At 58.4% G+C, this 23516-nt stretch overlaps 1 protein-coding gene across 1 annotated transcript; it reads left to right on the top strand.

The window, feature by feature from the left end:
- The first annotated feature begins 499 nt into the window (after positions 1–499).
- On the top strand, positions 500–20859 carry LONP1 (lon peptidase 1, mitochondrial). The gene is made up of 18 exons (XM_084825965.1): positions 500–958; positions 5327–5415; positions 6946–7065; positions 8338–8563; positions 8807–8868; positions 9680–9809; positions 10158–10241; positions 10535–10755; positions 11466–11604; positions 12436–12614; positions 14455–14542; positions 14660–14782; positions 15541–15657; positions 16765–16905; positions 17003–17168; positions 18133–18341; positions 19346–19510; positions 20489–20859. The coding sequence occupies exons 1-18, from the start codon at positions 515–517 to the stop codon at positions 20651–20653; spliced, it is 2868 nt and encodes a 955-aa protein (XP_084682091.1). The 5' UTR covers positions 500–514; the 3' UTR covers positions 20654–20859.
- The last annotated feature ends 2657 nt before the right edge of the window (positions 20860–23516 follow it).

The raw sequence follows: 23516 nt of genomic DNA, 5'->3' as shown, positions 1-23516 counted from the left end.
CCCAGAGAGCTTTGGCTATTGGGCGGTATAGAAATGAAATGAAATGAAATGAATGAATGAAATGAAATGAAATGAATGAAATGAAATGAAATGAATGAAATGAATGGAATGGAATGGAATGGATGGAATGGAATGAATGAATGAAATGAATGAAATGAAATGAATGGAATGGAATGGAATGGAATGGAATGGATGAATTAAATGAATGGAATGGAATGGAATGAATGAATGAATGAATGAATGAATGAAATGAATGAATGAAATGAAATGAAATGAAATGAAATGAATGGAATGGATGAATTAAATGAATGGAATGGAATGGAATGCTACAATTCTAACAGAATATCGCGGTCCGCTTGGTGGCGCTGGAGGACCCAGGGCGCCGCTCCTCCCCTCCCTCTCCACTCCTCCCCGCGGAAACGAGGGCCCGCGCGGGCCGCTCCGCCGCGGCTCCACCCCCCGAAAGTGGGCGGGCCGCTCCCCCCGCCCGCCTTTCCCCAGCCGGCGCGCGGCGATGGCGTCACTCGCGCGCGCCGGCGGCGGCACGATGGCGGCGGTGGGGCGGGCGCTGCTGCTGTGGCGCTGCGGGCGGCTTCCCGGGCGGGCCTGGCGCCTGCGGGGCCGCCTCTGCTCGGCGCCGGGCGCGTGGCGGCCGCCGCCGCTGGCCGCGGCGGGCCCGGGCGGGCCCTGGGCGGCCCCTGGGCGCCGCCAGGCGCCGCCGCTCCTGCTCCAGCGCGGCGGAGGCCCCTCGGACGGAGACGGCCTGCAGGGCCCCGCGGGCGGCGAGAGCGGCGGCGGCCCCGCGGGCTCCGGCGACGGCCCCGCCGGCTCGGACTCCGGCGGGCCGCCGGCGGTGACGGCGCTGGCGCCGCTCGTGGTGCCCGAGCACGTCCCCCGCGTGCCCCTCATCGCCGTCGCCAGGAACCCCGTCTTCCCGCGCTTCATCAAGATCCTCGAGGTGAGCCCCGCGGGCGGGCGGGGTTCCAGCTCCCATCAGCCCCTGGGCGGGGATGCCGGGCATTGCGGTCGTCCCCCCGGGTGGCGGGGGGAGGTAGCAGGCCGGCCCTCGCCCGCTGAGGAAGCATGGGGGGGAGGACCTTGGGGTGGACTCGATGGCCTCAGAGGCCCCTTCCAGTCCGACTATACTAGGAGGCTCTTCAGTGAATCGCCTGGCTTGGTGCGGACTCCACGCCCCGTCAGGCAGTGGTCAGGGGCGCTGGGAGTTGGATCCTGGGGCATCTGGGATGGGGCACCCCCTCTGGGATAGCCTCCTCCCCGCTGGATGCTTTCCCTTGAAGGAGATTCGGGTTGCAAACTGCGGCTGTTGAGCAACACAGACACGCAACACGTGTTTAGAAGGGGCAAGAGAGGCACAGCTGTCTTGGGGTGGACTCCCAGCCCCATCTGCCCCGGGCCACTGGTCAGGGATGCTAGGGAGTTGTGGTCTTGAGCACCTGGAGAGGATCGGGTTGGGGAAGGCTGGGATGCCCCCCAAGGAGATATTTGAGGTGGAGGAAGAAAGCATCTCCTGTCTTGAACGGGGAAGGAGAGATGTCTCTGCAGTGGTGCAGAAGCCTGCTCTGGTTGTCCCCAGCCCCCTGGCCCAGTCTCCAGCTAAATACCCCTGGAGCGTTCCCGCCTTTTATTTATTTGTTTGTTTGTTTATTTTTGTATTTCATTTCTATACCACCTAGTATATCTATATCTATCTATATCTGTATCTCTCTATATAAATCCAGAGAAAACAAAAGAGAGAGCTTTATCTATATACATAGGTGTATAGATATAGATCTATCTGTATATCTATGTATATCTGTATCTCTCTCTATATAATATATATATCAAGAGAGAGAGATCTATATCTATCTGTATGTAGATATATATCTATATCTAGCCGAAGCTCTCTAGGTGGTTCACCAACATTAAAACCAAAGGGCACACAGTACAAATTTTAGGGGGTGCTGTTGCATTCCCATCCTGCCTGTGGGCTTCCCCCAGGCAGCTAGTTGGCCACCATGTCCACAGAATGTTGGACAAGACAGCCCCTGGGTCTGATCCTGCATTGAGACTCTTCCGATGGCCCTAGACATCAACCCGATCCATTCGGATATAAAGGGAAAACAGCGGTGCTGAAAACTGGGCACTGCCTTTCCCAACCTGGTACCCTCCAGATGCTTGGACCCCAGCTCCGTGACCCCCAGCCAGCATAGGCACTGGCCAGAAATGCCGGGAGCAGCTGCTCAAAAGGCCAGCGGGTAAGTGACACGAGTTGGGCCACTCCTCCCTCCCTGCTGGCAAGCGGCTGGGTTCGATGGACCCAGTTAGTGTCAGAGCGCCCTTTGCGGAACAAAGGCATCTTCTCGGTAGATGGAGGAATGGTGGGGTTTTGCATCCGGAGGGTCCCCAACCAGAAACGGACCCCCCCCAGTCCTGCCCACGTGTGGATTGTAAGCAAGGTTGTCACTTTTGCTCTGCTCGATTCCATTTGTTGCTAGTGATAGATCAGCAGTAATGATAATAAATGGGGGTAGTGATTTAATAATGATAATAAACGGGGGTAGTGATTTGTTTCCTCGGGAGAAAAAGTTTGACATTTTGCTCGCCTGGCTTCTGTTCCTCCTCATTTCTGGCTCCCTCCAGCTCAGCCTCCCCCAGCCTGAGCCCTTCAGATCTCCCGGGCTGCAACTTCGGTTGTTCCCAGCCAGTAGCCATGCTGGCTGGGTCAATGGGAGTCGTAGTCCGGCACATCAGGATGGCCCCAGGGGAGGCTGCTCAGCTTACTTGACAGTGAAGGATTTGGAGGTGGATTTCTATTCTATTCAACTATTCTATGATTCCATAGCGATGAGTTTTCAGCGTTCGACATACTTGGCACTGCTTTGAGGGCTTTGAGAGGCAAATACACTCGATACTGGGGGCGAATGTCCTCCCAGGCAGTTCACTCCTTGCTTGAGCTTGTGGTGTTTGATTGGACTGAGCATCTGAGCCCTTGAACCAAGTCGTAAATCTTGGCCCTGTTTGTCTCTCTCTGTGAATCTAGCAAGTGTGTCCTTGGCAGGAATTCAGAAGCTTGTTTGCAGTTTCTTTCAGGGTATGCTGGGTTTGATGTCTCTCTTTTGCCCGGGGGCATGTTTGACCATTCAGCAGACATAGAATCATAAATAGTAGGGTTGGAAGAGGTCTGCAAGACCCATCGAGCCCAACCCCCTGCTCAATGCAGGACTCATAGAATCATAGAACAGTAGGGTTGGAAGGGGTCTACAAGGCCATCTAGTCCAACCCCCTGCTCAATGCAGGAATCCACGAAAGGGAAATGTGCAAGGGAGGATTCCCCACTTTGAAGCGGGGAAGACACTCAGTTTGGGGGTCGGAGCCTGTTCAGGGTTTGTCTCTCATTTGTGGGAGTCTGATCAGGTTTGAAAGCACTTTCTCTTCGTAGCATAGATGTGCCCTTTCATGTCCAAGGTGCGTTTTCGTCTTTCCAGGCACATCTGGGCCTGTAGGAAGTGACTCACAAATCAGCCACATGCTGGAGTTTCACCATATTCCGTTAGTCGAGCCTCGCCGCTCGTTTCGAGAAGAGTGTAAATGCTCCCTGGGGTGAGCAGCTTGAATTCAAAACTGTCGTGGACTGACAGTGGGGAGGCTAACAATTTGAGAAGGGGCTCTTTCCGTCCTTCCCCTCGAACTGGTTTTCCAGCTCTGCTTCAGAGGCGCTATGGTTCCATACAGGGACATTCTCCCCCGCCCCCTGCGCACCATGGCTGCCATCTCAAGGTTATTCTTGTAAGAAAGACTGCGGCATGGGGAGGAAGAGCCGGAGCCCCCCACGTTTTGGCAGAGGCCATCTCTCGCGTCACATTCGCTGGTAAGACAGGGCCAAACGGAGAGCGAATGGGACGTTCCCCCACGTTCTTGCATGAGGTCACAGAAAGCCTTGGAGCGGCGCTCGTTCCTTTGATTCCCACACAAACGAGTGTGTGTGTTTGGGGGTGGTTAGCTCTGGTTTCAGGATTCTTCTAAGTCCCATTTTTGCCTTCCATAGCTAACAGCACACGCCTGGAATGAAGTCCCAGTATGTCCCATGGGGCTGAGCGGTGGATAGGACAGCCTTCCCCAGCCTGGTGTCAGGATCCCCTTTGCCCCCACTTTGTCCCCACTTTGCTTCACGCTCAGACAGACACAGACGAGAGGCTTCAGGCTACAGCTTTGAAGGCAGTGCCTTGAATCCAAATTCTCCGCGACTCTCCACCCGCAAGGAATGCCTTCTGGGGGTTCGAGTGGAATTTACAAGAGTTGCCCGCCGTTCGAAGAGGGAGGCGGTCTCGCTAGCCTAACTTAAGGTGGGGAGGTCCCTCTCTTGTCGTGGGGCCTCTAAGCACAGCTTCTCACGCAAGGCCAGGTGGGTAGACCGCCTACGTTCGGCCCCGGCCTTCTCTGTCTTTGCTCTGCGCCTGGCATCTATTAGGTCATCCTCCTGTTCGTTGCCTCTCATGGGGGGCCGGAGTGAGGAGGGACCCTCAAGCTCAGCCATCTGGACCTTTGTAACCTGAGAAGCCGGCCCAGTCATGTCTGGACTAGCCTGGGAAAACACCCCCCCCCCCCATGTCCAATGGTTCTGTGGTTCTCCATCAGAATCTGAACTGCTACCCCACTCCCTCGCTCAGAAACACCCTGGACACCTGGTGTCCGCTGGGTGTGTGGTTGGCAATGCTCCAGCGAAGCTGGTTGGGAGTTGTAGTCCAACACTCTCCAGCGAAGCTGGTGGGGGGATGCTGGGAGTCGTAGTCCAACACACCTGGAGGGCGCCAGATTGGGGAAAGCTGATTTGTTGCCTTGTGCTCGATGTGTGTTTTAGCGGTGGCTCACATGGTGCCTAGTTGGCTTTTCTGGGGCCAGTAACTACAGGGATACTGGTGTTTTCTGGGTCAGGTCGAACATCCATCTGGCCCACCGTTTGCAAGCAGTCTTAACCCAGCATCTCAATGTATACACAGTGACAAAGGCAGGTAGATCTCTGTGGCACAGCATTTCACAGACGGGGGGCCACCACAGAGTAGGCCCTTTCCCCGGCACTGTTGTGGGAGGTGAAACAAAGAGGACCTCTGAAGGTGCCCTGAGCGATCAGGCAGGAGCCAACGGGCGACAGCACTCCATTGGGGAGGCTGGTCCTGAGCCAGCCCATCGAAAAGGGCCTGGCTGGTGGCCAGAACACATTGCCACCCTTCCCCGGTGCGCTGTGGCTGGAGCTCAGTGCTCAGGCTTCCCTTCTCTTCCCCAAACTTCCTTTGAGTCTGTCTCATGCCACGCTTGTCTTGACTCCTAGGTGAAGAACAAGAAACTGGTTGAGCTGCTCCGGAGGAAAGTCAGCCTGGCCCAGCCCTACGCCGGGATCTTTCTCAGGAAGGACGACAAGTAAGGCCCGACTTTTTCCACCACACTCACAGGGGTTTCCTGCTGTGGGCCAGAGCCCGGTTTGCGAAGCTTGCAGTGCGTTTCTTTTTAAAAACAGAAAGGTCTTAACCCAGCATCTCAATGCAGAGATGCTGCATTGCATCTCGTCAGTGCAGCATCTCGTCGCAGAGCTGCCCTGAATCACCTCTCCGTGCTTTCAAGTGACATCTTCTGTTCTTCTCAAGGTGGCCCTGGTCTCCCATGTGGTGCCCGTACACCCTCCTGGCCTTTGGATTGTTAGTCGAAGATTTCAAAATTATTTTTCAGCCGGGAGGCCGGCATGCTGCAAAGCAAAGCGCCAAAGTTTGGCTTCCAAAGAGTGGCGTTGCATTTTGTTGCCGTGGACTGCGGTCCTTGGGCAAGTGACTGTTCTTTTCGGGCTTGCCTTCCGGGGAACAGGTGCTTTGTGAGCACCCCTTTGGGGAACAGGCAGACCCCCAGCACCCATTTTGCGAGAGTGCCCACAGCCCCGAAAGGCTCTCCTACTCAAAGGACGAAAGCTGGGAGGGGCTGTCGCTCTGGAGCAGTGTCCCCCAGCCCAGTGCCCTCCAGGTGTTTTGGACTTCAGTTCCTAGCGGCGCCAGCCAGTGGGTGGGAATGCTGGGAGCCAGAGCCCAAAACGTAGCTTGAGGGCGTCAGACTGGGGTCAGCTCATCTGCTGAGGAAGGGATGGTGGATCGATCAGGTGTGGTGTTTTTCAAACATGGTTTTTCAAACATGGTTACCAGTTCTGCAGGATACTGTCAAAGAGAACCATGCAAGCATCCCCAGCCTTTTGGGGCGGGGGCACATCTAGAATGTTGAGAATGATCTGTGGGTGCCCCCACAAAATGGCCACCCTTGAGCGTGGCCTAGGACACCGTCGCAAGAACATAAATGCGGGATCTAGTAAATAAAGAACCGGATCATCGTACATCTGTCTGATTTGTACCCACCCAAAGCATGCTTAATTCAAAGCTTCTGTCACCCACAGATCCAGGGCTTGCCAGCACCGCTGTTGCGCAAAGCCGTGACCCGAAGGCAGAGATCCGAATGGATCTTGACATGGGGTGCCCATGGCGCTGTCAGAATTTCAGATATGCCCCCAGGCCCCAAAACGTCAGGGGCCCCTGCCAGTCGAATGGCTCTGTGGGCGCATTGGGCTCTCGGAACCAGAAGAGACGTTTTAAACGTGGTTTCATCTGTTGGAACTATGGACGGTGTTCGAAGCTTAGCCCTCTATTTGTTCGAATGCACGCCGTGATCTGGAAGGCTTGGCGTGCATCTTGGCGTGCATCTTGCCTCTTTCATCTCGGTCATATATCAAAATGAAACTGCACTATGGGGAAAAAACACCCAAGATGAACTCTTCAGGATCAGCAAGTTTCTTCACTCACAAATGCGTGCCAGGTTTGGGTGGAAAGGGTGATTTGGAAGTTGGGCTCCTCTCGCCCCCGGCCTCAATCTGCCTCCCGGCGCCCTTCGGACTGACCACTCTGCCTCTGTTGTCAGCAATGAATCCGATGTGGTGGAGAACCTGGACGAGATCTACCAGACGGGCACTTTCGTCCAGATCCATGAGATGCAGGACCTGGGGGACAGGCTGCGCATGATCGTCATGGGACACCGGAGGTAAGCCTGTCCCACGGTCCGGGGCTCCCCCCGTTTGCCAGCCTCTGTGCAAGGAAGGGCTGTGGGAGGGCGCCATTCCTTGGTGGGTGGTCAGTTAGGGGGACGTTCCTGGGGTGGAGAAGATGTGCATCGCCCTCCCTCCTGGGGTGTGGGCCTCCGCTGAGCAGCCCGTCCCCAGGTGAAAATGAGCCCCCCGCAGCTGCTGGAGGCTGCAGTTGGCGGAGGGTGGACCGTCCTGGCAAGATCCCAGTGCTCTGGGGGAGGGAAGGGTGTGGGACCTCGTCCACCCCGCCGAGCTGAATTCCACTTCAGAGAAGCTCTCTGGGGGCGCGGTCCAGCGGCGGGCAGGGGCCCAAACACGAAGAGTACTGGCACTTCCTGCCCGTCACTCAGCCTTCCGAGAGGGCTTCCAACCTTGTCGGGCGGGGGGAACGCCGCACGAAAGCCGGGGCACCATGGAATGATGGGGGGGGCACCCTGGGAAGGGTCTTGTTTTCCTGAGTGCGCGCAAGTCACTCCAGGACCCCTGTTGACTGAGGAGTGGGGCAGGGATGCTTGGAGGGCGCAGCCCGATTGGTTGTGCCCTCGCTGCTCAGACGCCCCTGAACCCGGAGGCCTCTGAGTTCCCTGAAGCCAGCAGGGCGGGAGGAGCGGCGGGAGCCATCTTGGTCTCTCCGTCTCCAGCACCCTCACTTTTCAGCCCGCCTAGCAAGGGCGCCTTGGAGGGGGAGGCTGGGGGAGGCTCAGGAGAACTCCCAGCCTGTCCTGTCCGGTCTTCTCCCTCCCCTCCCACCGGAACGTCTCCTTTCCTCCTCCTCCGCTGAGGCCACTCTTCTGACCTCAGAGGGTACCCGGTGTGGTTCGTCCTGCGCCCTTCCGAGGGGGAGGGGGTGGATCTCTGCCTCCCCCTTCCGAGGCTGGCACCCCGTCTCCGGCCTTGGGGGGCTTTTTGAGCCATCCTGGGGGTCATAGAATAATAGAATAGTAGGTTTGGAAGGGGCCTACAAGGCCATCGAGTACAACCCCCTGCTTAATGCAGGAATCCAAGTCAGAGGGTCCTGGGACGCTCGCCTGGGGAGCAGAGGATTGCTTTTTACGTCAGTGGCCGTGAGCAGATACCAGGTCCTCAGCCATGCTGGGCTTTCAAGGGCAGCGCTGGCACTGCGGCTGGCGTCTCTAGCGAACCGCCCCCCCACTCCTCCCTCTGGCAAGGCGGGGGCTCCGGCCCAGCTCCCCTGAGGCAGTTCTCCCCTCCGTTGTCTTGGGCACCAGGATCCGCATCAACAAGCAGCTGGAGGTGGAGGCCGAGGCCAAGCAGAGCAAAGCTCGCCGGAAGCCAAAGCGCTCCCAGCGGCAGGTGGGAGAGCAGCCAGAGGCCCTGGAGCCGGCGGGCGAGGGGGTGCTGGAAGCCCTGGAGGCCTCCCCGGCTGATGAGGTGCTCATGGTGGAAGTGGACAACGTGGCCCACGAAGAGTTCCAGGTCAACGAAGAGGTCAAGGTGAGCGGGGGGACTCAGTGGAGGGCTGCTCCTCCATCTTGTTTCTTCAGCCGGACGTGGAGCTGATCAGCTGAGAGTCCGGAGTTGGCCTGGCGCTGCACGAGATTCTCTCGGGGGGGGGGGGAGGCGGGCATGTGGGGCCTGTTATCAGTGGAATAAGAGGGTCGTGCTTGGGGGGCCGCCTTTCCCTTTGACGTCATCCTTCTGATTTCGCCCCCCCCCCCCCGAATCTGTTTGAGGCAGGCTCTGACGGCGGAAATCGTCAAGACAATCCGGGACATCATTGCTTTGAATCCCCTCTACAGGTACATCCTCCACCCTTCCCCTGTCCCCAGCCAAGCCTGGAGACGCCTGTCCGGCCCCTCTGAGGCCAGCATGTAGATGACCCATGTCCTTCTGGCTACTGGTGGCCGCTGCCTGGCTATTGCCATCTGGCTATTGGTGGCTGCTGTCTGGTGGTTCCAAGGAGCGTGTGTGTGGGCAAGGTGAGATGCAAGGTGTAGGCAAGGGAGGGGACCGGTCTCCTCCCCGCTGCAACAAAGGGTGCTGGACAGCACCTCGCAGTCAGCCGAACCTTTCCTCCAGCCTTCCCCGATCTGGGGGGCACCTGGGTGGGGAAGGGTCCGGGTTGTTTCTGAACGCGGGGAGTGGGATAGCTCAGGTTCTGAAGAAGAGCTGCCTGGGGGGGGGGTGTTCTCCCAGGCTAGTCCGGACATGACTGGCCTGGATTCTCAGGTTGCAAATGCCCAGCTGGCTGAGGATGAGGGTTCCTCCTCCCACACCCCTGTGAGAGATGGCAAGCAAAAGGAGATGCAGAAAGGTGGCCTGCTGCGTGTTGTCCCCCAGGGACATTTGGATCGGGAGGCTCAGCCCACTGTCGGATTCCTCCAGAGTGGGCCGGATGCTGCAGAGGGCGGCAGGAGCTGGAGAAGTGCTTTTGCTGCCAGGGACTGGGGGGGGGGGGGTTGCTGGCGCCAGCCAGAGCTAGCTGCTGGTTGGCTGTGCCCCAGGCCACTTCCATGCACAGGAGGTCTCGCTGGGCGTTGCGTGTTCCGCACGCCCCTGGCCGGCCACACCATGCCATCTCCTCGGCTTGTTCCGACCGGGTCCTTGCAGGGAGTCCGTGCTCCAGATGATGCAGGCTGGGCAGAGGGTGGTCGACAACCCCATCTACCTGAGCGACATGGGGGCAGCGTTGACGGGGGCCGAGTCGCACGAGCTGCAGGACATCCTGGAAGAAACGAATGTAAGGGGGGGCGGGGCGCCCCTGGCCTGCATGAGCTGGCCCCGAAACCAGTGGGGTGGAGGGCCAGACTCCATGCTGGAGGAGCTCTCAGGGGGCGGGGCTGAAGGCAAGCCTATTTTCGCTTTGAGCTCTTCCTTAAGACAGGCATCTCAGCCTTTGGGGATGGGGAGAAAGCCGGAAGCCCCCAAGCGATGTGGGCGAAGGGGTGGGGCTGGCTGGGGAGCTGTGCGTGGCCTGGTTGTGGCCTGCGCTTCTGTGCTCCTTGGCGGCTGCCTGGCCCGCCCCAAGCGCCAGCGCAGGGCCAGATGGGAATGGTCCTGTTTCTGTTGCTTCCTCCCCGCCCGCCAGATCCCGAAACGCCTCTACAAAGCGCTGTCGCTCCTCAAGAAAGAGTTCGAGCTGAGCAAGCTCCAGCAGCGTCTCGGGCGAGAGGTGAGGCCCAGAGGGGGGATGCGTCCGGGGGCTATGGGGGGCTTCCTGATCCTCTCGCCAGCACCTGAGGTGCAGTGGGGGGTGGGAGAGAGGCATGGAGCACCCTCCCACGAAGGAGCTGGCTCCAAGAACTGGCCCGCGCCAGAGAGCGGCCGCCGCTTTCCCGCTCCGCCTCGCAGCATGCTCGAGCGATGCCAGCCGAGGACAGGCCGCCCCACGGGGCGAGGTGTGTGTGTTCAGGGACAGGGCCTTCCCAGGGCTCCAAGCATCTGCTCTGTGTCCCCCGCCTGCAGGTGGAGGAGAAGATCAAGCAGACCCACCGCAAGTACCTCCTCCAAGAGCAGCTGAAGATCATCAAGAAGGAGCTCGGCTTGGAGAAGGAGGACAAAGACGCCATCGAGGAGAAGTTCCGGGAGCGGCTGAATGGGCTCGTGGTGCCCGGGCACGTCATGGGGGTGGTCGATGAGGAGCTGAGCAAGCTGGGCCTCCTGGACAACCACTCCTCGGAGTTCAAGTGAGTCGCCCGGGGCGCGCATGTGGATCCGTGTGTGTGTCCACATGTGTGTGTTGGGCGGGTTTCTGGAAGGGGGTTCTATGCCAGCTCTTCTGTAAAGGAGACTGCTCCACCCTGCTTCCCTCCAGACGCTTTGGGCTGCACAGCCTATCATTCCCAGCCAGCATGGCCGTTGGCGCAGAGTAGGGGGCGTTTCATAGTTATATGCTATGCTCGTATTTCAAAGACAACTTAGAAATAAAAACAGGGAGAGGCGATGGGACACAGACGCTAAATAGGTGGTCAGAAATGGCCCTTGCAACATGGGACGGCAGTGCGGAGGTCTTGAATGCTCCTGCAACAGACGGCGTGATGAGTTTAGGATGTACATTATAAGGCGTCTGGTGTGAAGAAGCAGTCTGTAGCCGTCTAAGGTGGGCCAAGGGGGAGTGGTGCACTCCGGGGGCCACCCCTGAGATGGCCCTGCCGCTCTGCCTGGGGCATGTGGGAGTTGCAGTCCAGCAAGTCGGGAGGGCACCAGGTTGCAGGGGAGGCTGGGCTGTCCTTGGTGACGGAGTCGACAGCAAGGGAAGAGTGCGGGTGCCAGGAGAGGAACTGGCCCATTTAGGCAGAGTTTTGCGGGGACTGGCAGGAGAGAGACGCCGCTCGGAAGAAGCAAGGATTGGGTGGCTTTGGTGCTCATGGGCGGCTCTGGTTTCGGTTCCTGCCAGCGTCACGCGCAACTACCTGGACTGGCTGACCTCCATCCCGTGGGGCAAGTGCAGCGAGGAGAACCTGGACCTGTCCAGAGCCCAGGCGGTCTTGGAAGAGGACCATTACGGCATGGATGATGTCAAGAAGAGAGTGCTGGTAATCGAATGCCGACTGAGCGGCGGGCCCGGCAGCACCGAGCCGCCCAAGGCGATGGCGCAAAACAGTAGGAAATCCTGTTTGGGAAAAGCCGCCCTTCCGCAGTGAAACCATGTTCTGCCCCCGCCTCAAAACGGGAACGCGGGGGAGGCTTAACTTGGCAGGGGAGGGAATGCTACAGGGGAGGGGCCATCCCCCAAAAGTCCCTGTTCTTGGTGCTATCCCCCAAAAGTCCCTGTTCTTGGTGCTCCCGCTCGCCTCCGGGGTTGCTCAGTGCTCAGCTCAACACCTCGCAGAATCATAGGGTTGGAAGGGGCCTGTACGACCATCGAGTCCAAGGCCGAGCATGCCCAGTTCTTCCAGCCTCTCCTCACTGGGCATTGTTTCCAGTCCCCCGATCCTCTTCGCTGCCCTCCTCCGAGCCCTCTCCAGCTCGTCTTCCTCCTTCCCAACGTGCGGCACCCAGCACTGGACCCAGCACTCCAGATGAGTCCTCCCCAGGGCGTTGGATGTCCTGGGCTTCGGAAGCTACGCTTCTATGAATGCCGCCTAAAATGGCGTTTGCCCGTTTTGCAGCCGCACCACGTGGCGGGCTCACCTTCAGCTTGTGCTCGACAGCTGCCCCAAGATCCTTCTCGCTTGTGGGGTTGTCGTGCCAAATCTTGTGGCTGTGTGTTTGCTTTCTTCTCTGGTTAACCTCGGGGGGGGGGGGGTTTAACTATAAAACGGCTGCCCCGATCTTCCTCTTCTCCTCCGCCCTTCAACAAAAGGTGGTCACACTTTTCAAGCACCCGCCCGTTCCTAACCGAGCACTGCGCTTGCCCACCTCAGGAGTTCATCGCTGTCAGCCAGCTGCGGGGCTCCACCCAGGGCAAGATCCTGTGCTTCTACGGCCCCCCCGGGGTGGGCAAGACGAGCATCGCCCGCTCCATCGCCCGCGCCCTGAACCGGGAGTACTTCCGCTTTAGCGTCGGCGGGATGACTGACGTAGCGGAAATCAAAGGGCACAGGTACGTCTGCATCGGGCTGCCTGCCGGGTCTCCTCCTCCTCCGTGGGGCCTGCCCCAAAGGGCCGCAGCTGTGGTCCCAGGTGGGGGGATCACAGGCATCCCCCCCCCAGGGTACAGAAGCTGGCGTGGCCGCTTCCTCCACCCGTTGGTAAGAAAAGCATGTCCTGTGCTCCCGTCCTCCCCAAAATGGGTGGGGACGCGAGAGGGGGCCTCCTCAGTGGTGGCCCCTTCGTTTTACTCCCTCCCAGGAGAGGCGCCATTCAGTAGCCCCCACTGAAACCCCCTTTACTTTTTGGCTGATTTGGCTCCTGCCTTTTCTTCTGGCGGTATCGGCGTGTGGGGTGGGATAGGGTGTTTTTCGAAATGCGATGTTTTCAATGTGGAATTTTATTGCTTCCAATGGTTTTGGTTCTTGTACATGGCCCAGAGTGGCTGGGCGACCAGCCAGGTGGGCGATTAATACTTTATTATTAATAATAAAGGAATAAAATGAGTTATTAGCCTCGTCAGCGGCTCTGTGCTCCTTCTAGAGGAAGGGTAGAAGAGCTTCAAATAAAGGTTTGTAAGGATAAAATAAGTAAACTGTGTGCCGAGGGCAGCTGGAGTCGGCAACTGGTCTGGATTCTGCTGCTCAGGCAACTTGGCAGGATTTCGTCTGCGTAGCTCGAAAGGCGGCCGAGGGGGGGGGATGCAGTCCTACCCCCAGCAGTTTTCCAGCCCATCTCCTAAGGTGCCCACTCGTTTCCCAGTATGTGTTTTGTTTTCACCTTTTAGAGAAAGAACGAGCACTCTTTTTCCAGCAAGGAAGCAGAGACAAGGGCAGCCCCCGTCTCCCCGCCACTCCCGTGCTCACTCTTTCACAGCTTCTCTTCGCGATCCATGTTGCAGTATGCGATTACGTATTCTGTCTTGCATAGAATCGTAGAATAGGAGGGTGGGAACGGGCCTGCAAGACCCTCGGGTCCAAGCCACTGCTCAGTGTCAAGGCATCCCTATAGAATCATAGAAGAGTAGGGTGGGAAGGGGCCTACAAGACCATCGAGTCCAACCCCCTGCTCAGTCAGGTCAAGGCAATGCAGGTATCCTGGTCAGGGCATCCTCATAGAATCATAGAATAGTAGGGTTGGAAGGGGTCTACAAGGCCATCAAGTCCAAGAGTAGGGTTGGAAGGGGCCTGTAAGACCTTCTAGTCCAAGCCCCTGCTCAATGCAGGAATCCAAGGCAGAGCATCCCTATAGAATCATAGAATAGTAGGGTGGGAAGGGGCCTACAAGACCATCGAGTCTAAGTTCCTGCTTAGTGCAGGTATCCAGGTCTAGGCATCCCCATAGAATCATGGAAGAGCAAGGTTGGAAGGGGCCTGCAAGACCATCTAGTCCAACCCCCTGCTCATTGCAGGACTCCAAGTCAAGCATCCCTGACAGGTGGCTTTCCAGCCTCATCTTGAAGGCCCCCAGTGTGGGAGAGCCCCCCGCCTCCCTTGTTGTATTGCTCTAACAGTCAGGAAGTTCCTTCTGGCATTCAGCCGGAACCGGGTTGTTGATACTGAGATTTTTGGACGGCTCATGTAACTCTGCGGCCCCGTTTCTAACAAAACGTCCAAGGGATGATTTCAGGCCACGAGGACTGGAAACTTTGCGCACGCGCGTGCTTTCCAAAGAACACAGACTGCCGGGGAGGTGAATTCTTTGCCCAGCGCCGCTTCATCTGCCCCATCGATCCTTCTCGCAACCAGAGATCTTGGGTGGGATCGGGGAAAGCCCAGGAGGCGTCTGGAAAAGGCGTCCCGCTTTGTCCCCGCACGAGGGTGTGACTCCAAGCGTGGTCTCTCGCCCTACAGGCGGACATATGTGGGCGCGATGCCGGGGAAGATCATTCAGTGCCTCAAGAAGACCAAAACGGAGAACCCCCTGATCCTGATCGACGAGGTGAGGGGGTGTGGGTGCCTGTCGGTGCTCTGGGCAATGCAGCTCTGCGTTTGCTGGGGCTCCAGCGGCAGCACGGGCGGCGGCTGAGCGCATCGGGCTGTTCCGTCCGTGTCGCAGGTGGACAAGATCGGGCGAGGCTACCAAGGGGACCCCTCCTCGGCCTTGCTGGAGCTGTTGGACCCGGAGCAGAACGCCAACTTCCTGGATCACTACCTCGACGTCCCTGTGGACCTCTCCAAGGTTTGTCTTCCTCTTTCGTTTGCCGGCTGCAGCGATTCCCTCGAGCCGGGATGGGGGGCTGGACTGCAGCGCTCATGAGCCGGAGCCCGTCAGGGCAAGGGCGAGGGCTGCTGGGAGCGGCAGTCCAGCCCCATCTGGAGGCCCGCCCTTTCTCCCATTCTGCTCTATCAGAATGGAGGGAGGGAGGGAGGGAGGGAGGGAGTTGCCAACGTCCTGGATCCATGGTAGGGACCTTGCGCGGTGCGCCCGGAGTCCCATGCCAGGAGGCATGTCCTGTTACGAGGATCGGCAAGCAGGGGATGGCGGGGCCCGTTCTTGGTGGTGGGCTTGATGGGTCCAACTCAGCCGAAGCCCAGGTTCCCCTCCGGCCACTTTTCCTTGGGCAGCCCCCTCGGCCTATGCCAGCCTTCTCCCGGCTGGGCACCTTCCAGATGTGTGGGGGGGCTCCCAGCATCCCCCAGCCAGCTGGAGGATGCTGGGAGCCGCCGTCCCCACACATCTGGAGGGTGCCCAGCTGGGAGAAAGCCGCCTGGTGTCGCAGAGCTGAGCTCTCGGGCCAAACGGATCGGGAGCGAGAAGGACGCCCTTGTGCCCGCTCCAGGTTCTTTCCGGCCCCTGGGGAAGAAGACACCCCCAGGCTGTTCCCCCTCGTTCCCCCAGGCTGTTAAGCGGCCCTTTATGGGGCGGGCATGGAATGGGTTTTGAGGGCTCCTTTGGCATTTGAAGGGTTCAGGCCCGTCCCCCCACCCCGTTTCCAGGTTCTCTTCATCTGTACGGCCAACGTGACGGAGACGATCCCAGAGCCCCTGCGGGACCGGATGGAAATGATCAACATCTCAGGATACGTCGCCCAAGAGAAGCTGGCCATAGCAGAGGTGAGAGCCCGTTCGGGTCGGCGCCGCCACCGCTGTCTGCCTCTCCCTGGTTTTCCTGCCGGCCTTCTTGCTCTTGTCTTCTTCCCGGGGGGTTTTGGGGCGCCTCGGAACTGCTGTCAGCTGCAAATGCAGTAGATCAGTGGGGCACGAGCATCATCCGTTTTCGTTGCCGCGCGTTACTTGGTACGCTGGGTTTCCATGGTCCAACCAGGCCCCCCAAATGTACCCAATCAAATCCAGCAATGTGTCTGAATCATGGTTACGAATCAGAGCGGGGCTGAGACGAGGATATGCATCCACAAACTTCTCCCATTCCTAAATATCAGCGAGGCAGAAAACGCCCCATAACAGCTCTGCTTGGCTCAAACAGAGGAGAAATGATGAAACCCAAGCAGCAGAAACGACCGCAGGGGCAGCAGAACTTCTGTAGTTGGAGTCGTGACTCCAGAGTCATGGAGTTGTGGAGTCGTGGGTCGTCTCCGACAGCCAGGCCCAGAACCCTGACTGGTTTAGGGGTGACGCGAGCCAGAGTCAGCCCAACAATTGCCCGGGGCTGTTCTTGGCACTGGAGTCTTCAGCAGCAAGAGGGACAAGTGACAGGAAGCCAGATTCCGGCTGGACATCAGGGAAAACATCTGGGCTGGTAGAGCAATGCGACAATGGACCCCATGACCTGGTGGGGGGGCTCTCCCACACTGGAGGCATTCAGGACGAGGCTGGACAGGCACCTGTCAGGGATGCTCTGACTTGGATTCCTGCATTGAGTGGGGGGTTGGACTAGATGGTCTTACAGGATCCTTCCAACCCTGCTATTCTAGGATTTTATAGGGATGCTCTGACTTTGAGTCCTGCATTGAGCGGGGGGTAGGACTAGATGGTCTTACAGACCCCTTCCAGCCCCACTTTTCGATGATTCTATGGGGATGCTTTGACCTGGATTCCTGCATTGAGCAGGGGGTTGGACAGGATGGTCTTCCAGGCCCCGTCCACCCCTATCATTCTAGAATTCTAGGATGGTGACATTGGGATCAGGGAGGGCTGGGGGCATCTTTCCTCCCTGCTCGGAGCCTCTCGTCATTGGCTGCCTGTCTTTTCCTTCCCCCCCAGCGGTATTTGGTCCCCCAGGCCAGGCTCCTGTGCGGGCTGGATGAGAGCAAGGCCAGCATCATGCCGGACGTGCTGACGGTCCTCATCAAGCAGTACTGCCGGGAGAGCGGCGTGAGGAACCTCCAGAAGCAAGTGGAGAAGGTGGGGGGAGAGGCGCTGTGCCGGCGGGCAGGCGGGCTGGGTGGCCTCCGGCCCCCTGCCTCCGCCGGCCTCACCTGCCCGCCCACCTTCTGCTCAGGTGCTCCGGAAAGCGGCGTACAAGATCGTCAGCGGGGCAGCGGAGACAGTCGAGGTGACGCCCGGAAACCTCCAGGACTTTGTGGGGAAGCCGATCTTCACGGTGGAGCGGATGTACGACGTGACCCCACCTGGCGTGGTGATGGGCCTCGCCTGGACAGCCATGGGTGAGGCAGCTCGGCAAAAGCCAGCGGGGCCTCAATCCCGGGGGCAGCCGCCCCGCCTCTCTCTCTCCGGCTGCCCCATCTCCGAAGGACGCTGTAGAGCCACAACCAGGCAGCCCCAATGGGCCTTCAGGCCTTCTGCCGGCCTGAAGGCTGCCTTGAGTCCCATTTGCTTTGTAGAAAGGCCCAAGGCAAGCGAAGCGGGAGCGGGGAGAACGCGGCAGAGGCTTGGGGTGTCACGAATGAAAGGCTTGGTCCCCCTGCCCCCCCCATGAAAGAGATGGGCAGGAGATGGAGGACAGGCGCAAGAAAGGGGCCCCCCACAGCACCTGGCTCACTCCCAGGACTCCCTGCCACAGAATGTGGGGACGGGCTCTCGCCCGGATGCCTTTCAGGAGGGGGGTTAGGCAAATTTGTGGACCCGGCGGCGGGATGGTCTCTCAAAGGCTACTTAACCATGATAGAGTAACCCGAGCCTCCAGTTCAGAGGCAGTCTACCACTGAGACAAGTGATGGGGAACAGAAGCAACATAGAATCATAGAATAGTAGGGTTGGAAGGGGCCTGCAAGACCATCTAGTCCACCCCCCTGCGCAATGCAGGACTCCCAAGTCAGAAGAGCTGTGCTGGATCAGACCAAGGGCCCACCCAGTTGAGCATTTTGTTCCCATCTGGCTGAGCGGAAGCCCCAATGGGAAGCCCAGCGTAGGACAGGCGGGCAACAGCACCCCCCGCCCATGTTCCCCAGCAAGCGGTGTACCCAGACATGCTGCATCTGAGCCTGGAGGTGGCCTATAGCCACTGATAGCTGCCTCCTCCTCCCTGAATTTGTGACTGTGCCCTGTCCTGAATGTCCCCCCCGCAGATTCATGGGACGACCCCATCAGGGCTCGAGTATGATGCGAGGGGGAGAAAACTGCCCTCCACTGTCTCCACCCCAGGCATCCTTTTGCCCACCTCTCTTCCAGGGGGCTCCACCTTGTTCATTGAGACGTCCCCGCGGCGCCCCAAAGGCGAGGAGAACAAGGACGGCTCCCTCGAGGTCACGGGCCAGCTGGGGGACGTGATGAAGGAGAGCGCCAAGATCGCCTACACCTTTGCTCGGGCCTTCCTGATGCAGAAGGCGCCTGCCAACGACTACCTGCTGACCTCCCACATCCACCTCCACGTGCCAGAGGTCTGTGTGGCCCCACAGCGGGCCTTCTGGGCTAGGGGCCTTTGGGGAGCTGCGGGGGAGCGTTGGAGGGTATCGAGCAGTGGAGCTGGCGACGAAAGGCTGGCGGTCTGGCGTGCTCTTGCGCGGGGCCATGCCGTCCCCTGCAGGACTCCATTCCAGGGTGCCGGCCACGCCATTCTCCCACCCTCCTAACACACAGCAATCCATGGCTGCGGAGCATGGTTGTTTTTTTTTGGGGGGGGGGGGAGTTTCTAAAGCTTCTTTCTGTACACCTGCACTCCTCGAGTATGCAGATCCTCCCCTCTCGTTCATTTATGGCCCGATTTGGCTACCTGAGGACCAGCTCACAGGGAATACTTACTCAGTGTATGTACCAGATGAGAAGGACTGTCCTTAGAAACATCCGGGTGTCTCCCACCTTGGGCTTTAATCCCCCCAGGAGGATCTGCCAGGCTTTGTGGCCACACTGCGTCTGACTTGCCCCGGTGCAGAGGGAGGCCTCCTTGGTGGCTGCTCCCTGGCGTGGCGACCCGTCCCTTGAAGGCCCCTCCAAAATCGGGAGTGTTTCCCGAGGGAAATGCAGTGGCATTACAGTCACACTGGCATTCGACAGGCGGTGGTCTCTAAGCTGACCTTCCCCAGTCTGGTGTTGGGGCTACACCTCCCGACATGTGCAGGCGAGGGATGCTGGGAGTTGTAGTCCCACAGAGGGAGGGTGTTGGAGGGTGTTGTCCATGAGCCTCCAGCGAGTCCATTCATGAGCAGACTTAATTTATAGCCTTTGAAAACACCCTCACAGATATGAAAAGGAGCAGCCAGGACCTGCGGGGATCCTACAAATGTCCCTCTTGGTTCTAGGACCCGGCCAAACACATCTAGCTGGCCGTGGGCAACTGTGTGTCCATGGGGCCTGGCTCGTCTCGGTCTCTCCGTGTCCGTGCATGCGTGAGAGAGGCTGGGCTCTGCGGTCGTCCACCCAGCCCCATGCTGCTCCTTCCCCGCAGGGCGCCACCCCGAAGGACGGGCCCAGCGCCGGGTGCACCATTGTGACGGCCCTGCTGTCCTTGGCAATGGATAGGCCTGCGAGGCAGAACGTGGCCATGACTGGGGAGGTGTCGCTGACGGGAAAGATCCTGCCTGTGGGAGGAATCAAGGAGAAGACCATTGCGGTAAGCGGGGGGTGGGGGGTCCAGTGAGACAGTGAGGTGTCGTAAGACTGGAAAGAAACGGGGAAAGGGTTCAAAATAACCCTCAGAATGGAGGCAGCAGGCAACTGTGGCTCCTGATGGCCCTAGCCAACGAGGAGGGATGATGGGACTCGCAGCCTGAGGACCTGTGGACACCCTGCTGCATGTCTGGGCTCATCCTTTCCTTGCAGGCTGTGTTCCCTCCCCAATAATGCAGTGGTGTACCTGAGCCACAATGGGGGGTGCTGGCCTGTTTCGGGTCCCTCCCACAGGTGTCTGCTGGGGTTCTTGCAGGAGGAGCCCAGCGGAAGCTTTTGAGCAGCGTCCTTTGAAAACAACGGGTTTTTTCACTCGTAGACCTTTCCACATCTTACTACGTTTAGGAGGCAATCCTGTGCGTGTTTAGACAGAAAGAGTCCGACAGCCCTGTGCACGATTAGGCAGAAAAAGCCCGACAGGCCTGTGCATGTTTAGGCAGAAAAAGCCCTACAACTCCCAGCATTCCCCAGCAGGCTGGGAGCTGTAGGACTTTTTTTCTGTCTAAATGTGCGTGGGCCCAAGAGTTACCAGAGTAAAACCAGGATACATTAAGCAGCGTGCACCAGGTTTCCAAAAGGTCTTTTTATGTACAAGCCAGCCCAATGCAGATGAAAGCAAACCCCAGACACTCCGAAATTCTTGGCTGTGCAGGGACCCCCTGATCCACCTTGGGGACTTCCAAGGCGGGCCTGATCTGCTTCGGGGGTCCCCCGACCTGCCTTGGCCTTGCGTGGCCTTCCTAAGGACAGGCGGTCTATTGAGGCAGAATCGCCCACCAGCCCTTTCCCATGAGAGCTTCCATGGCACTGGAGCGGCGGTCCAGCCCATCAAATATGGATTTGAGGAAGCGGAGCAGACCCCGACCCCTTGGGGCAGGGGACCCGCAGGCACGAACTGACCACTCTTTCCCCCTCTCCCTAGGCCAAGCGAGCCGGCGTGTCCTGCATCATCCTCCCATCGGAAAACAGGAAAGATTTCGGCGACCTTGCCGAGTTCATCACAGACGGACTCGAGGTGCACTTCGTCGAGCACTACGGGGAAATCTTCGACATCGTTTTCCCGGCGCTCGATTCCCCGGGAGGGTGAGCAGCAGTGGCTGCTGACCACTTTGTGCCTCCTCCCTGCGGGGTTGGCCTGGGCCCTCCTCCCGACGCCCCAGCTCAGAAGCAAGGAGCGTGGACTCCACTGCTGCCCCCAATCATGGCTCGGTTTGCTGCCGCCTTGGCCACCGAAGCACATCCCGCACCATGTGGCCTGAATTATGGCCGAATTAAAAGTCTGTCTAGAGGATTTGCCACGGCCTCCTACTATTCTTCCGTGGCACAGCGCTATTGTTCTCTTGAGATTCACTCTGAAAATCACCAACACTCCCCTGTTGGCCCGTGAGCCAGCTCCCCAATTTAAACACCAGTGTGTGTGCCCACGTCCGGGTCCCCGACCTGAACTTCCCACATATGGCGCTTTCTGCAGGAACTTGGCTCCGGTCGTGTTCGCTCATACGTCCTGTTCTTGATATGTTCGGGGGGCCACGGTTGCTGGGCAGGAGGTCCTGTTGAACGTGTCAAGGGAAGAACGTAAGAGCAAGAGTCCGGGTAGCCCAGCATTCTGTGCGCACAGTGGCCCGCCAGCTCGGCCAGGACCCCACAAGCAGGGCATGAGTGCACTGAGAGTCCTGTATTGAGCCGGAGGTTGGGCTCGAGGGTCTTGCAGGCCCCTTCCAACCTTGCTATTCTATGATTCTGTAGGGATGCCCAGTGGGAGCAAGCCACACTGACCTCAACAGGACCGATTCCTGAGTCGACAGGCGATCACCCTGGCAGTCCGCGAGCCCTGTTGGACTTAAGAGGGTGCTCTGAAACAACAGCGGGACATTGCAGAGCGCAGGCGGCCCCTTTGAGCCCGACTTTTCTAGGTTTCTATAGGGATGCTCCAACTTGGATTCCTGCTTTGAGCGGGGGGCTGGGATAGATGGTCTTATAGGCCCCTTCCAGCCCCACTGTTCTATGATTCTATAGGGATGCTCTGACTTGAAGTCCTGCTTTGAGCAGGGGGCTGGACTAGATGGTCTTACAGGATCCTTCCAACCCTACTATTCTGTGATTCTGTAGGGATGCTCTGACTTGGAGCCCTGCATTGAGCACGGGGTGGGACTGGATGGTCTTATAGGACCCTTCCAGCCCTACTTTTCTAGGATTCTCTGCAACAGCACCCTCCCACCCATGTTTCCCAGCAACCGGTGCAGCCTTCTCCTCCAGGGATTGTCTAACCCCTTTTAAAGACATCCAAAGGGGTGGCCATCCCGTAGTGATCGCTGTAGTTCAACTGTGCGCTGCGTGAAGGCGGCCTGCCTTCGCTCTGCCCTGCATCTCCCACCCATCCGCTTCACAGGATGACCCCATTGGGGTCTAGGATCTTGAGAGCAGACACACGTCTCCCCCACCACATCCTCCACACCAGGCATCCTTTTGTATACCTCTCCCACGTCTCCCCTGACCCTCCTCCCCCCCCCCGCTAAGCAACCCCAGCTGTTGTCACCTCTTCTCATAGCCCCCAGATCATTGCAGTTGCCCTTTTCCAGCTCTGCATTATCTTTTTTGAGGTGCGGGGTCCAGAACCGGACACAGTACGAAATGTCAGTTAATTTGGCGGGACGTTTTTAGGGTACAGCATGCACTTGTCTTCGGGCACATCAAAAAGACATTGCTGTCCTAAAAGCACCTCTTTCCCCCCTAGCTAGCGAGGGCCGACCGTCACGAAATCCGTCCCGTTTCTTTTTCATAGCTCATTTGGGATCTTTTGGTCCATCACCCACAGCGATTTGAGATGATATCGAGTCCTTTCCAGTTCGCCCTGTGCAAACTGCCAGATGAACTGAATGGCACAATCCTAGGCATGTTTAGACTTTTCATAGAATCCTAGAATAGTGGGGTTGGAAGGGGCCTGCAAGACCATCCAGTCCCACCCCCTGCTCAAGGCAGGACCCCAAGTCAGAGCATCCCTCTGGAATCCTAGAAAAGCAGGGTTGGAAGGGGCCTGCAAGACCATCCAGTCCCACCCCTTGCTCAAGGCAGAACTCCAAGTCAGAGCATCCCTCTAGAATCCTAGAAAAGCAGGGTTGGAAGGGGCCTGCAAGACCATCCAGTCCCACCCATGCTCAAGGCAGGACTCCAAGTCAGAGCATCCCTCTAGAATCCTAGAAAAGCAGGGTTGGAAGGGGCCTGCAAGACCATCCAGTCCCACCCGTGCTCAAGGCAGGACTCCAGTCAGAGCATCCCTCTAGAATCCTAGAAAAGCAGGGTGGGAAGGGGCCTACAAGACCATCCAGTCCCACCCCCTGCTCAAGGCAGGACCCCAAGTCAGAGCATCCCTCTAGAAACCTAGAAAAGCAGGGTTGGAAGGGGCCTGCAAGACCATCCCTCTAGAATCCTAGAAAAGCAGGGTTGGAAGGGGCCTGCAAGACCATCCAGTCCCACCCGTGCTCAAGGCAGGACTCCAAGTCAGAGCATCCCTCTAGAATCCTAGAAAAGCAGGGTTGGAAGGGGCCTGCAAGACCATCCAGTCCCACCCCCTGCTCAAGGCAGGACTCCAACAAGTCAGAGCATCCCTCTGGAATCCTAGAAAAGCAGGGTTGGAAGGGGCCTGCAAGACCATCCAGTCCCACCCATGCTCAAGGCAGGACTCCAAGTCAGAGCATCCCTCTAGAATCCTAGAAAAGCAAGGTGGGAAGGGGCCTGCAAGACCATCCAGTCCCACCCCCTGCTCAAGGCAGGACCCCAAGTCAGAGCATCCCTCTAGAATCCTAGAAAAGCAGGGTTGGAAGGGGCCTGCAAGACCATCCAGTCCCACCCCCTGCTCAAGGCAGGACCCCAAGTCAGAGCATCCCTCTAGAATCCTAGAAAAGCAGGGTGGGAAGGGGCCTGCAAGACCATCCAGTCCCACCCCCTGCTCA

The sequence above is a fragment of the Heloderma suspectum genome, chromosome Z, assembly GCF_057233095.1.
Source record: "Heloderma suspectum isolate Gila_16-S chromosome Z, 16-S_ref, whole genome shotgun sequence".
Lineage (NCBI taxonomy): Eukaryota > Metazoa > Chordata > Lepidosauria > Squamata > Helodermatidae > Heloderma > Heloderma suspectum.
The sequence above is the reverse complement of the archived record's forward strand: the minus strand, read 5'-3'. Positions and strand labels throughout refer to the sequence as shown.